Genomic DNA, 13434 nt, shown 5'->3' with positions numbered 1-13434 from the left:
TCCGTTTAATGTTTTTTTATTGTGGTATACTTGTCTCGGCTAAGTAAGGGATATAATCTCTTGCTGAGCATGATCTCACTCCTCACATCAAATTTTTCAGATGATCAGGATGCTTAGTGTCCCTTGCGAGAGATTGGTGAACATAGAAGACTAGTACGAAGATAGGGATTCTAATAAATGATTTAGTTATTTTATGAGTTAGAAGAACCTTTATTTATTTAATTTCGTATTGAACTATGTGAAAGAATTAATTATGTCGTTCTTTGGGATTATTTAATTATTATGTAATGGAACTAGTAGAGCATTTGATGAAATTTTTTATTTTTATTAACTGTGGGTTTTTAGTTAATTCCTTGTGCTAGTCATTGTAAATTGAAATCGACCTTTCACATTTTTTTTTTCAACCTAGAAGCATGGAACTACGATTACACTAAGTCACCACTTTTGGGCGAGCACAATTCACTTTCGCTTTCACTTTCACTTTAGAGTCACTACCGTATGGTCACTAAAACATGATCATGTGTCAGCGATTAACCCCCACTGACATGATCTTATGTACTCCAACTGAAAATCCATAGAGCAAAACATTGAAATAAACGTTATTCGATGTACTATAAACTTTTAGAAATCAAATAACAATACGAGTAATCCCAATTAACATATTTTTACAATATTGCATACTTGTCTCTTATCATTTAAAACATGGGTGTACTACAATCTCAATAGAATCTCTTTGAAAATATTTTTCAATTATCATAAAGACAAATTTTTTAAAGAAAAAATCATTTCGAAACCAATTTACAATTGTCCAACAATTCATTTAAATAATAGTTCTTGGAGTAATTTAGGGAAAACAACTAAGTAAGAGGTATAGGCACTTACCTTCTTCGATGCCTTAACAAAGTCCAAATAATTATTTTAAGAAAGTCATCTTTTCAATCCCTCAAAGATCTGAATCGAATACCATATCAAATAAGGTTCGGGTCATTAAAATACACTTAAAATGATTAATTCTGGGTACAAGAGAGTGTTCGTGGGACTAAATTGGATTAAAATCCATGGACAACACCTTTGGCTCGGTCAACTAACCCCCCTCATTGTTCAATCAGCCAGGCGATTGTAGGTCCAAATTCTAAATCCAAGCCCATTACAACAAAATATCCCTTTACTAAAAAAATATCGCCATGACCGTAATTTTTCGTTTAATCTCACACTCTTAGGTATGTAAAATTGCTGTGTAGGACTTAATATTTATAGAGTTAAAAAGTAATGATTACAAAGTTTCTCCGTAAAAGCAACTTCACAATAGTTATTTGAAATTACGGCTAGTTCCATTCACAAAGTTAAATAAAATTACAGCTACTGCCGTTGTTCTGTAGAAAAAATAAATTCCAAAAGTTTCACATAATTACGGCTATTGACATTCTTCTCTTTCAACACCAGTTGCCTTTAAAACCCATTTGGAAAATAGTTTTGGGGTTAGAATAAGATTTCTTTACAGTGTAATATATATGACCCACGGCCATGGTTCGGATCGCCGCCGGCCGAGATCTCACCATGTCGACAAGCCGGCAACAGACAAGGATCCGTCCATTCGACGGAGTGACGATGGCAGTGACAGGATCAAACAAGAAACCTAAGAAAAACCCTTCAAAATAACATTTTTTATTTACACAAAAGAAAACCCTATGTTCAAATTAGATTTAAACCTTAAAACAATAGTCAAAATAAATAAGGAAGAAGAAGAAAAGTACCTGGATGAATATTCCAAAAGAAACTCCCCTTTTTCTTCCTCTCTCTACTGTAATCTCTTTTTTTTCCTTTGTTTTTTCCTCCACTGACGAGTATAATGAGGTAAAAGAAAGCCTTATCTTACCTGGGTTTGCCTTTGGGAGTAGGGAGACCAAGTAAGATTTTGTTGGAACCTATTGTAGCAAGACTTGAAAAAGATTGGATTCCTGGAAGCGAAGACTAGTGTCCAAAGGAGGTAGAATGACTCTAATAAAGAAGGTTCTGGCAAATCTCCCTGTATATTCTCTACTCTTTTTAAATGTCCAGTTAGTGTTGAGTCGAGGATTGAAAAGATTCAAAGAAGATTCCTTTGGGGGGGTTCGAGTGAGAAGAGGGGTATCCCTTTGACTAGGTGGGAGAAGGTTTGTGTACCAATCAGGAAGGGTGGTCTGGGCATTAGGAGAATTAAAGGCTTCAATGCAGCTTTGTTGAGCCAATGGCTTTGGCGCTTTGGGGAGGAGGGCTCGGCTTTGTGGGCTAGAGTTATAGGACGTAAGTACGGGGTTCTTAGTGGCACTTGGGAATCAGATGATATCTATGAAAGAAAAGGCCTGACTATTTGGAGGGATATTTTGAAACTAAGATCTGAGTTTAGAAAGGGTTGCCGATTTAAAGTGTATTCTGGTAATCGTATCAAATTTTGGAGAGATGTCTGGTGTGCAAATGAAGCTTTGGAGATCCTTTTCCTGGAGTTAATGAGGGTTGCTGCGGATAAGGATGCTATGGTGGGTGAGTGCTTTGAAAGGGTGGATAACAAAGTGGTTTGGTGCCCGAAATTCAGAAGAAACTTTTTTGACAGAGAATTAGAGGTTCTCTCTGCATTGTTTGAGATCATTGAGAAGTGCTATATAAAGAAGTCAGGTGAGGACAAAAGGATTTGGATGTGGAACTCTTCCGGTTTTTTCTCTGTCAAATCGGCATACTCTAAGCTCGTTCCGGAGGGGGAAGATTCTTGGGTGGCTAAGGTATGGTCCTTTCAGTGCTCCCCAGAGTGATCTTCTTTGGCTGGTCTGTTTGCAGTGGGCGAATTCAAACTATCGAGTTCTTGAGGAAAAGAGGTCTCTTCCTTATCGATCATTGTCCTCTCTGCTTAGAGGACGGTGAATCTATAAACCATTTGTTCCTCCATTGTAAAATAGTAAGGCAAATATGGGGTTTAATTTTGGCAAGGTTTGGCATTAATTGGGTCTTTCCTCAGTCGATTACCCTTCAATTGGAACGCTGGGACTTTGTTCCTTGGAAGAAGAAAGGAAAGACATTATGGAGAATTTACCTTCTAGCTCTTTGGTGGTCAGTTTGGAAGGAAAGAAATGGAAGAGTATTTGAAGGAAAAGCCAGTTCCGCTTTCTCCATTTTCCAGAGAATCATTGCTCTTTCTATTCAATGGGCTAAGAGTACCTCATTGTTTAGATTCGTGTCAGCCTATGATTTATGGGAGAGGTGGGAAACAATCTGTAAGGAAGGGGTGTGTAGGTCCAAGGTTGTTCAAAAATGGGCTCAGCATCCTGAGGGATTCTGTAAGTTAAATGTGGATGGGGCATCCTTTGGGAACCCTGGTGCCTCAGGTTTTGGAGGGCTGTTGAGAGATCTTGATGGTGCTGTGAAGTGGGCCTTTTCTGGTCCAAATGGAATATCTGATTCTTCGGAGGCTGAAGTGAAAGCAGCTTACTACAGTATTCTTCATGTGGAAAGATCTATGCTCCTCCTCCTTGGAAGGGGACTAGATAAGGTGATAATGGAAGGGGACTCCTCAAATGTTGTTAGATGGCTTGCGGGTCTAGCTCCTCCTCCTTGGAGATTTCTTAGTTTTTTTGATGAAATTGCTGATTGGGTGGCTAATTCATCGATCTCCTTTCTCCATATCAGAAGAACAGCTAATGAAGAAGCAGATACTTTGGCAAAGTCTGGTGTGAGTAGGTAGTACTTGGAGTGGTTTGACGATCTTCCGCCTTGAGATACATTGTTATTCTATTTGTTTCCTTTATTTTTATTTGCTTCTTTGTAATTGGTGGACCATCTCGGTTCCGTTCTTATCTAATATATTGTGCCATTTCCAAAAAAAAAAAAAAGCCTTATCTTATATTTATATATGAAGCGATGACAACTTCCTATTTAGCTTAGGACTCTTTACCTATTCCAATTTGAGTTCAATAAAAATCTACTGTTCACAACAACTAAAAGTCCCTGTGTGATTCATCCACCCACTTGCTATCTATTTCAACCAATAAAATACGAGTCCACCCTTAATTGCTAACTATTTTAACAAACAAGATAACTCTTAGTGCCTAAGGCTTTTACCCAAAACTTGCGACGTAACAATCCAAAAGAGAATCTCTTTCCTAACCGACTACTCATGTTGATAAAAATCTAGGATATTTAAAGAAACCTAATAAATAATTGACTTTTTAAAAAAAAGATTTGAAAGGCTATTTATTTTTGTAAATACACCCCTTTTAAGAATGTAATCACAAATTAAATCTTAGTAATTACACCCCTTTTCAAGAACTAACTATAACATAGATATTGATAATGATACTTGATTTTTAAAGTACTAAATATAACATCACTATTTGTAATGACACTCCATTCGAAGAATTAAAAATAACAAGTGTGTGTGCGTGAGAGAGATCATGGATTCGGGTGTTACATCCTCGCCCAATTATAAAAATTTCTTCCACGAAATTTAAATACCTTCGTGGTGAAAAAGTTGGGGGTACTTTTCTTTTATCTCCTCCTCGAGTTCCCATGTGCCTTCTCGCTTTGAATGATTACTCCAGTGCACTTTAACATAGGGCATAGTGCAACGCCGTAGTACCTGATCTTTTCTGTCAACGATCCGGATTGGTCGCTCTTCATACGTTGAGTCCTTTCTAAGTTCCAACGTAGCTGGCTCGATCACGTGACTGGGGTCCGCAATGTACTTCCTCAGCATAGTGACATGGAATACTTTCTGAACTCCAGACAATGTAGGCGGCAAAGCAACTTGATAGGCCACCTCTCCAACTCGATCCAAAATCTCAAATGGGCCAATGTATCTAGGGCTTAACTTCCCACGCACTCCGAACCTCATAACTCCTTTAGTAGGAGACACTTTCAAAAATCCATGGTCATCCACATCAAATTCTAGCTTCCGCCTTGTATTGTCTGCATAACTTCTTTGCCTACTCTAAGCTGCCCGAAGACGCTCTTTGATCAAGTGAACCTGGTCCACAGTTTGCTGTACAATCTATGGTCCCAAAATTTTCCTCTCTCCCACATCATGTCTACATATAGGAGACCTACATTTCCTCCCGTACAATGCCTCGTAAGGTGCCATTTGAATGCTTGCCTGGTAGCTGTTGTTGTAAGAAAATTCTGCTAATGGCAAGTGGTCTTCCCATGACCCAGCTAAGTCAATAGAACATGCTCTCAACATGTCTTCCAATATCTGAATGGTCCTTTCTGACTGACCATCAGTCTGTGGATGAAAAGTGGTGCTGAATTTCAACTTAGTTCCCATGGCCTTATGTAAGCTCTCCCAAAACCTCAACACAAATCTGGTGTCTCTATTTGATACAATGGTAACTGGAACTCCATGGAGCCTAACGATCTCCCCAATGTATAGCTTGGCCAATCTTTCTAAAGAAAATCCGACCCGAATGGGCAAGAAACGCTCTGACTTAGTCAATCAGTCAACTATTACCCAGATAGTATTTTTCCCACTGGGAGTCTTAGGCAAACCGGTCACAAAATCCATAGTGATGTCTTCCCACTTCCATTTCGGAATGGGAAGAGGTTGTAATTGTCCCCCTGGTCTCCGATGTTCAGCCTTCACATGTTGACACACTAAGCATTGAGTGACAAACTGGGCAATTTCTATTTTCATATTATTCCACCAAAATGACTCTTTTAAATCCCGGTACATCATGGTACCTCCAGGATGTATTGAATACCCTGAATTGTGTGCCTCCCTCATAATATATTTCTTTAGCTCCAAGTCATTCGGCACACATAATCGACTATCATATCTTAAGGAACCATCTTCGTGAATTTGAAATTCTGATTGTGAGCCTGCCTCTACCGCTACTTTGATCTTCTGCCTCTACCTCTAATCTTTTCAATTAATGTTGGCTGAACTTGAAGTGTAGCCAAAAGTGCTCCTGGCTCATGCAAACATACCTCAATTTCTAACCTCCTTAGGTCTTCCAATAGATGTCGTTGAGTGGTGATCAAGGTCGCCAAATTTCCTGAGGATTTTCTTCTTAGAGTGTCTGCAATGACATTAGCCTTCCCAGGATGGTAGCTAATGGTCAAATCATAATCTTTGAGCAACTCCAATCATCTCCTCTGTCTCATATTCAACTCCTTCTGCGTGAAGATGTACTTCAGACTTTTATTTTCAGTGAATACCTTACACTGTACCCCGTATAAATAGTGTCTTCATATCTTGAGGGCAAAAACCACAGCTGCCAACTCAAGGTCATGAGTGGGGTAATTCTGCTCATATGGTTTCAATTGTCGGCGCGCATACGCTATCACTGTGCCATCCTGCATAAGAACACAGCCTAAACCCATCTTAGAAGCATCACTGTAGATGGTATAGCTACCTCCCTCCACAAGTAAAGAAAGAATAGGGGCCGATGCCAACCGCCTCTTTAATTCCTGAAAACTTTCTTTGCATTCATTAGACCACTGAAATATAACACCTTTATGAGTCAGTCTAGTTAATGGCACCGCCAAACGGGCGAATCCCTCGACAAATTGCTTGTAGTAGCCTGCTAATCACAAGAAACTCCGCATATCTGACACTGTGCTAGGCCTCTTCGACTCAACTGCTGCTTCTATTTTATTTGGATCAACAGAGATTCCATCCTTGGAAATCACATGCCCCAGGAAGGACACATCATCAAGCCAGAATTCGCATTTCTTAAATTTCTCATACAACTGATTGTCTCTAAGAGTTTGCAATATAATCTTTAAGTGCTCTTCGTGCTCTTCCATGCGATTAGAATAAATCAAGATGTCGTCTATAATGACGATCACAAACTGATCTTACCCGGTTCATCATATCCATAAATGCCGCAGGGGCATTTGTCAATCCAAAAGGCATTACTAAAAACTCGTAATGCCCATACCTTGTTTGAAATGCGGTTTTTGGGACATCATCTGCCTTGATCTTCGGTTGATGATAACCAGACCGAAGATTGATTTTATAGAAGACTTGAGCTCCTTGTAACTGGTCAAATAAGTCGTCGATCCTTGGTACCTGGTACTTGTTCCGAATGGTTACCTTATTCAATTCCCTATAGTCAATACAGAGTCTCATGGTTCCATCTTTCTTCTTCACGAACAATACCGGAGCTCCCCAAGGAGACAAACTTGGCCTCACAAAGCCCTTATCAAGAAGATCCTGTATCTGATCTGTCAACTCTTTCAGTTCAGCGGGAGCCATACGTTAGGGAGCTTTTGAAATGGGACCTATGCCTGGCATGAGGTCAATTTTAAATTCTATTTCCATATCCGGAGGCATCCTGGGTAACTCGCTTGGAAAAACATCTGGGAATAATCTCACTACGGAAATATCCTTAATTCTTGGCTCATGTCACCGCACGTAGTGCTGGAGTCTGGAGTCTGGACAACCGAGATCAAATGGAGGGAATCATCAACAATACTACCATCATAAACAAACTCCTTATGTCTAGGAATTCAGAAGTTCACTTTCTTCCCTTGGCAATCGACATGGGCATGATATGCAGACAACCAATCCATCCCTAAAATAACATCAAAGTCTGTCATTGGTAACACCATCAAATCACCATGTAACTCCCTACCCCTTATCTTAATCATGCAGGACTTACATATGTGTCGAACAATCAATCCACCTCCTACGGGGGTATGAACCTGTAATTCTGACTTTACATGTTCCTGCACGAACTGATGTTTCGAAGCGAAGTCTACGAATATAAAAACGAATGTGTGGTGCCCTAGTCAAACAGTACATGGGCATACACAGAAGACACTAGAATAGTACCTGGTCATAACATGGTGTCATTGAATTAATGATAAGTAGCATACAACACGTGCAAGGGAGTGTGATATTCTAATAAGCAATAACTAACATTCAATACACGAGGGAGATGTAGTATTCATGTCAAATAATGGTATATAGGTTATTGTCGCTAAGATTTTACCTGACACCATGTCGCTTGGCATCTCTGTGTCATGGCATGTCATCGCAAACATCCTCGCCTACATCTTGGGTTTTTGTCCCCTCACCTGATTTGGCACGGAATTCTTTGACATTGGAGTTGATGGGGCTCCTTTGATCTGGGGACACTCAGCAATCCTGTGACCCTGCTGGCCGCATTTTAGGCACTCCCCAGTCAAAAAGTAACATCTTTGTCTCCATGGAATTTTCCACATGTAGCACATTTAGGACCAACACCCTTCTGATTCTTATTATCATTACGTTGATTCCATGGCTTCTTCGCTTGATTGCCTGAACTCTGACCCGTTTGAGTGGCTGATGGGTTCCCCCTTTTCTTTTGATTATCTCGCACTCTTTGAGCCTCAGTCTGCTCCCTCTCAACTACCAAGGCTTTGTTCACAACACCCCCAAGAGTAGTCAGTTCAAATGGTGCTACCACCTGCTTAATTCCCGATCTCAGTCCCTCTTGAAATCGCTTGGCACGAGAGGCCTCGCTCGCCACCATGTCTGGGGCGAACCTAGATAAACTGGTGAACTCTGCCTCATATTGGGTCACTGTCATTCCTCGCTGCTGAAGTTTCATAAAGTCGATCTCCTTCTGATAACGCACACTCTTGGGAAAGAACTTTTCATTAAAGGCTCTTTCAAACATCTCCCATGTGTACGACTCAGCATCCTGCTCATGGATTCTTTGTTCCGCCTTCCACTAGTTGTGCGCTTCTCCTTGTAACATGTATGTTGCAAAATTTAATTTCTCCTTATCCGTACTCTGTAGAACAATGAATATCTTGTTCATTTCGTCAATCCAGTTATCTGCTTCCATTGGGTTAGTGGCCTTTTTAAACGGTGGCGGATCCATCCTCTTAAACTTCGCATTCCTACCAACCATAAGCACGTGGTCGCTGTTCGCGCCCTCGCTTCCACGCTTCTGGGTTGGCGGCGTGACAGGTTACAACCTGATTGCATGGGGGAGGACGTTGTTCAGGACAAGGAAGGATGTCTGGTTCAAAAAAAAAAAACCTTATTCTCTCAATGTGCATGATGCCTATCTCTGTTGTGCATGGAGATATAAATGTTGTTCCATCTCGGGGCAAAACAAGTGATGAGATGACGTGGCTATGAAAGTATTTATCTTAGCTTTTGCTATTGCATATAAAGTGATGCAGGCGTAGTTGTCATTTTACTCATTTCGACCTAGGATGATGACCCCCTTTTGGTGTCTAACTATTAAAGAGAGGAAAAGTTGGTAGAAAATTAGTTAAAACTAAAATAGTTAGATGTAAAATGAGAGGCAAAAGAACTTAATTCCAAACAATTAACATGAACTGTGCAAAAAACGAATTTAAGTTCTTAACATGGATAATTAAAAGAAGTTTATTATCTACGTAACATTCATAGGGAGTTACATGTGTAATTTTCCTAGTAAAAATGGAAGATATTCCTATAAGTTGTTTGCTATGGGGACAATATATGAAGGTAGTACATCATAAGGGAAATCTTTTTATATAATTTATGTGGAGCTCAGAATGGCCCTGGTGTAGGGGTGTAAACGAGCCGAGCCGAGCTTGGCCTGGCTCGGCTCGGCCTAGCTCGGCCGGGCTCGCGAGCCTTACCAAGCTAGGGGTTATATTAAGGGCAATGATATATTCACAGTTTCACACCCCTCATCTTCCCTGGACAGCCTATCTAGTGTAATTTGACTACTCTTTTTACACTACGGGTTCCGAAAAAGAAGTGACATATTTTGCCTCCCCCTTTCACTCCCTGGACAACCCTTTTAGTGTATGTATTAATATATAATATATATATTTAAATATATTAAATCCTTAATGAGCCTTAATGAGGCGAGCCGAGCCTGGCCTAGCTCGGGCTCGGCTCGTTAAGCTTAACGAGCCTGGGCAGCCTGCTCGGCTTGGCTCATTAAGGATTCGAGCGAGCTTCCGAGCCCGAGCCAAAATTGACACCCTTACCCTGGTGCAAGGATTTCAGAGTCTTCATGGCAAAGTGAGAAGTAATAGGAGACAATTCCAAGAAAGAGAAAGACTCGTAAAGTAATAATCTTTGGAGAATGGAAACTTCATGAAAATTTTCTAAAGGATTCATTTAGCCGACCCCCACTAGTTTGGGACACAAAGGCTTAGTTGAGTTGAGTTGAGTTGAGTAATTACCAATCATAGGGATGGGGATCAGATATGTGGTGATTGCAGATACCCAAATATCAGATTAAGGGTAGCTTGTAGGGATATGAGATGTTACAGACTGAAACCAGTAGATCTCTGAACCATGGGCAAGAATATGAGAGTTGGGAGGAATATAGTTAGAAGGGATATCTATCAATCTGGTTGGGGTGAAAATCTCAAGAATACCCAACTTGTTCATCATGGTGAGATAAAGACAACAACTTGATGCTTGGAAGATGCAGTTTGCTACTCGAAGGGGGTGAAGACGTTAGTGTTAGCTACAATCTGACCGAGCTCCACAATTTAAGCTAAATGGTGGAAACATCCTCACGGTGGCAATCTCTTCTTCCTTTCCCCATCCTTTATTTCAATCACCAAGATCCCATGATTAGTCAGATCTGAGGACCTCCTTATGATCTTGTGTGAATCGGAGCCCCCAATGGTGGCAGTTCCATCTCCCTCTTTATTGGCTCAAAAGTCTTTTGTCGAGATTCTGAAAGTGAAATCCCTCCAGCTGAGAGAACATACCCTTGACAAGCGGCCAAAACCCTCATTTTGAGTTAGGAGATGATGACTATAAATAGCTGTTGGTCCCAGTGTTGACTATTACTGATAGTGATATGAGATCCAAACTCACGACATGTTTAGTCGAGAATTTTTGCCCTCATTCCCGAAATTTAAGTTCATCCTTTACTGGATCAATAGGGTTTGAAAAACTCAGGTTTTGAATGATCAATGAAGGCCAAATGCTCCTTCAATGTAAAGACAGCTCATGATCAAGAGCCCATGGCACATTGAGATCTTTAGTGAGTTGATTTGTCCAAGGTCAAACCCCAGCTATTGGTAAGATGGATGAGAATTGGTGGGCTCCCTATCCCTTGTTGTACTTGTTATTGTGGCTTGTTTCTCAAAACAGTTCGGAAACGCTTTTAAAACCATATCGTATGTGGAGACTCAAAGGGAGAAATGGAAAGTTACAAAACTGTTTTTCTCTCTTTGATTTTGAAATTTGAATGGGAGAACACTTTTAAACTGAATCTGGCTCAGCCCACATGGAAGTTTGAAGCCTGGCATCATTGGGCGGTGAAGACTCAGCTCTTGGGAAAGCTATGTTGCACGGATTCTTTTTCTTACTGTGCCGAATCGCGTGTCGACACGTCTCGACATGGATTCAGACTCAGATATCCGTTGGATTCGGCAAGATGCGTATCGAAACATCTCCCAACGGTCAAGTTTGTATTTAATGCGAATCTGACATGTCTGCCAGCTTTTATGAATACAAATCCCTAGATATTATATGTTCGGCAATTCCCCCCCAAGATATACACAAAAAAGGATTTAGATCCGTATTTAATGCAAATCAGACAGCGCTGGCAGCTTCAACCCACGATATTGGGAAGTGATATATCCGCCCCTGTGCATTCTGCGGACACCCGCATTTACGCATCGAGACCGGCTAAAGTGGGTTGCAACTTTCAACAAAAGAATAGTTCCGAGAATGACAAAAATGCCCTTTTAATAAATTCCATCTCTTTCCCCCACCCCTAACTCTCGTTTCCTTTTTCTTTCACCCAAAACCCAAATCAAAAAATTGAAAGCTTCAAGGTCTCTCTATCCACACTCGAGCAACCCTAGTCACCATCATCACTCTTTTTCAGGCAAAATTTGAAGCCCTTGGAGGCCATCAAGGGTCTCTCTCTCTCTCTCTTCAAAACAATCCACGGGCTACACGTTTCATATCTATGAAATTGAGCTACTTTCTTAGATGAAGGTTGGAATATGGACTTGCTTCTTGGGGCCATTTTTGTTTTTTAAATAAAAAGAATGCAAGCAGATCTCGTCCAATTCCTTTATGATATAGCAGGTCTCTCTATATGGAGATATGTCAGGAAGAATTAGTACACCTAATTGATGGGAATTGGGTAAGAATTAAAGGCAGAGGTTGAGCTTATGGCAGCAAGTTCATTGGACAAAACTTTTTGTCATAAGTCTTTGGTTCCAGCACTTTTGGATCAAAACCCAACCTTAAATCACGGAACTGAGATGATGTAATGATTTCCATAGTAGCTTGTAGGATCTCTTGGCGGCAGAAAAACTGAAGAAACTGAGAGGATCCAGTTCGGGAGAGAGAGACCTTGAAGATTTTCGATTTAGGTTTTGGGCGAGAGAAAGAGGAAACGAGGGTTAGTGGTGGGTGTGAACTAGGAATTTATTAAAAGGGTATTTTTCTCATTCTTGGAACTATTTTTTAGTTGAAAGTTGCAACCCACTTTAGCCGGTTTCGACGCGTAATGCGGGTGTCCGCAGAATGCAAAGGGGCGGATATATCACTTCCCACGATATTTTATATCTTTGACTATTCTTTTTCTCAAAATACTCACCAAAAAGGATTCCATAGGGAGGGAAACGTGTTGAGATTGTATGGTGCATTTAATGAGATTCTTTGTGGGAAAATGATATATTTGTCCTTTTTTTTTACTTGGGACAGCCCACTATAGTGTAAAAGACTAGTCTTAAATACACTAGAGGGGGGCTGTCCGAAGTAAAAAAAAGAGGGACAAATACAATTATTATGGTGTGTGGCTGTAAAGTCCAGTATTTATCAAATAGTATTGGGGCCCACTTCATAAGATGATCCAAACAGTTCATTTGTTGGGCAACTACATAAATAGGTCGTAGCCCGAAAATCATTTTCATGTGATGATCCTAACCATAGTTGCAGGAAACGTTGGTGCAAAGTGGGAAACGCGTTTCCGAAACGGCAACGATACGGGCTGAAAAAAATAGTGAAACGGATGGGAAACTCCAGGGAAACGTGCCGGAAACTACTGGGAAAAGGAGGTAAAACTTATGAGAGAGAGAGAGGTCATCTCTCCCTTCTTCTTCTTTCTTCAGTTCTCGGCAGCCATGAGAGAGAGAGAGAGAGAGAGAGAGAGAGAGAGATGGCAGGATTAGGGTTTTGTTGAAAAAAAAGTAAGTGATATATTCACCTCTTTTTTTTACATGGAACAGCCCCCTTTAGTGTATTTATGACTCCTCTTTTACACTAGATGGGGCTGTCCCCAATAAACAAAAGGGCCTATACAATATTTGCACAGCTGTCTTTTCTTCTATAATAGGCTCGTGAGTTGTGACTTGTGAGAGCTTTTTTGGGAAATATAACCTTTTGACAGTTCTTTAGATACTAAAATTATTCGATTGTTTTTTTACTTGAAACAGTCCCGTTTAGTGTATTTATGGCTTCTCTTTTACACTGGATGGGGCTGTCCCTAGTAA

The 13434-nt window shown here is 40.5% G+C and overlaps 1 protein-coding gene across 6 annotated transcripts in view; it reads left to right on the top strand.

The window, feature by feature from the left end:
- FOLT1 (folate transporter 1) overlaps window positions 1–13434 on the top strand; it is a 91150-nt gene that overhangs the window by 21440 nt on the left and 56276 nt on the right. For 3 of the 6 annotated variants that reach the window (XM_077391885.1, XM_077391888.1, XM_077391886.1), the window contains one exon: window positions 101–1119. The exons of the other annotated variants lie outside the window; for them this stretch is intronic. In XM_077391885.1, the coding sequence (XP_077248000.1) occupies window positions 1004–1119 (116 nt within the window). In that variant the 5' untranslated portion in view covers window positions 101–1003. The remainder of the gene's footprint in view (window positions 1–100; window positions 1120–13434) is intronic. 6 annotated transcript variants of the gene reach the window in all.

Source organism: Tasmannia lanceolata, unplaced genomic scaffold (genome assembly GCF_043159265.1).
Source record: "Tasmannia lanceolata isolate RefF3 unplaced genomic scaffold, GAP_Taslan_0.1 ptg000012l, whole genome shotgun sequence".
Taxonomy (NCBI): Eukaryota; Viridiplantae; Streptophyta; class Magnoliopsida; order Canellales; family Winteraceae; genus Tasmannia; species Tasmannia lanceolata.
This window is presented reverse-complemented; position numbering and strand designations above follow the sequence as displayed.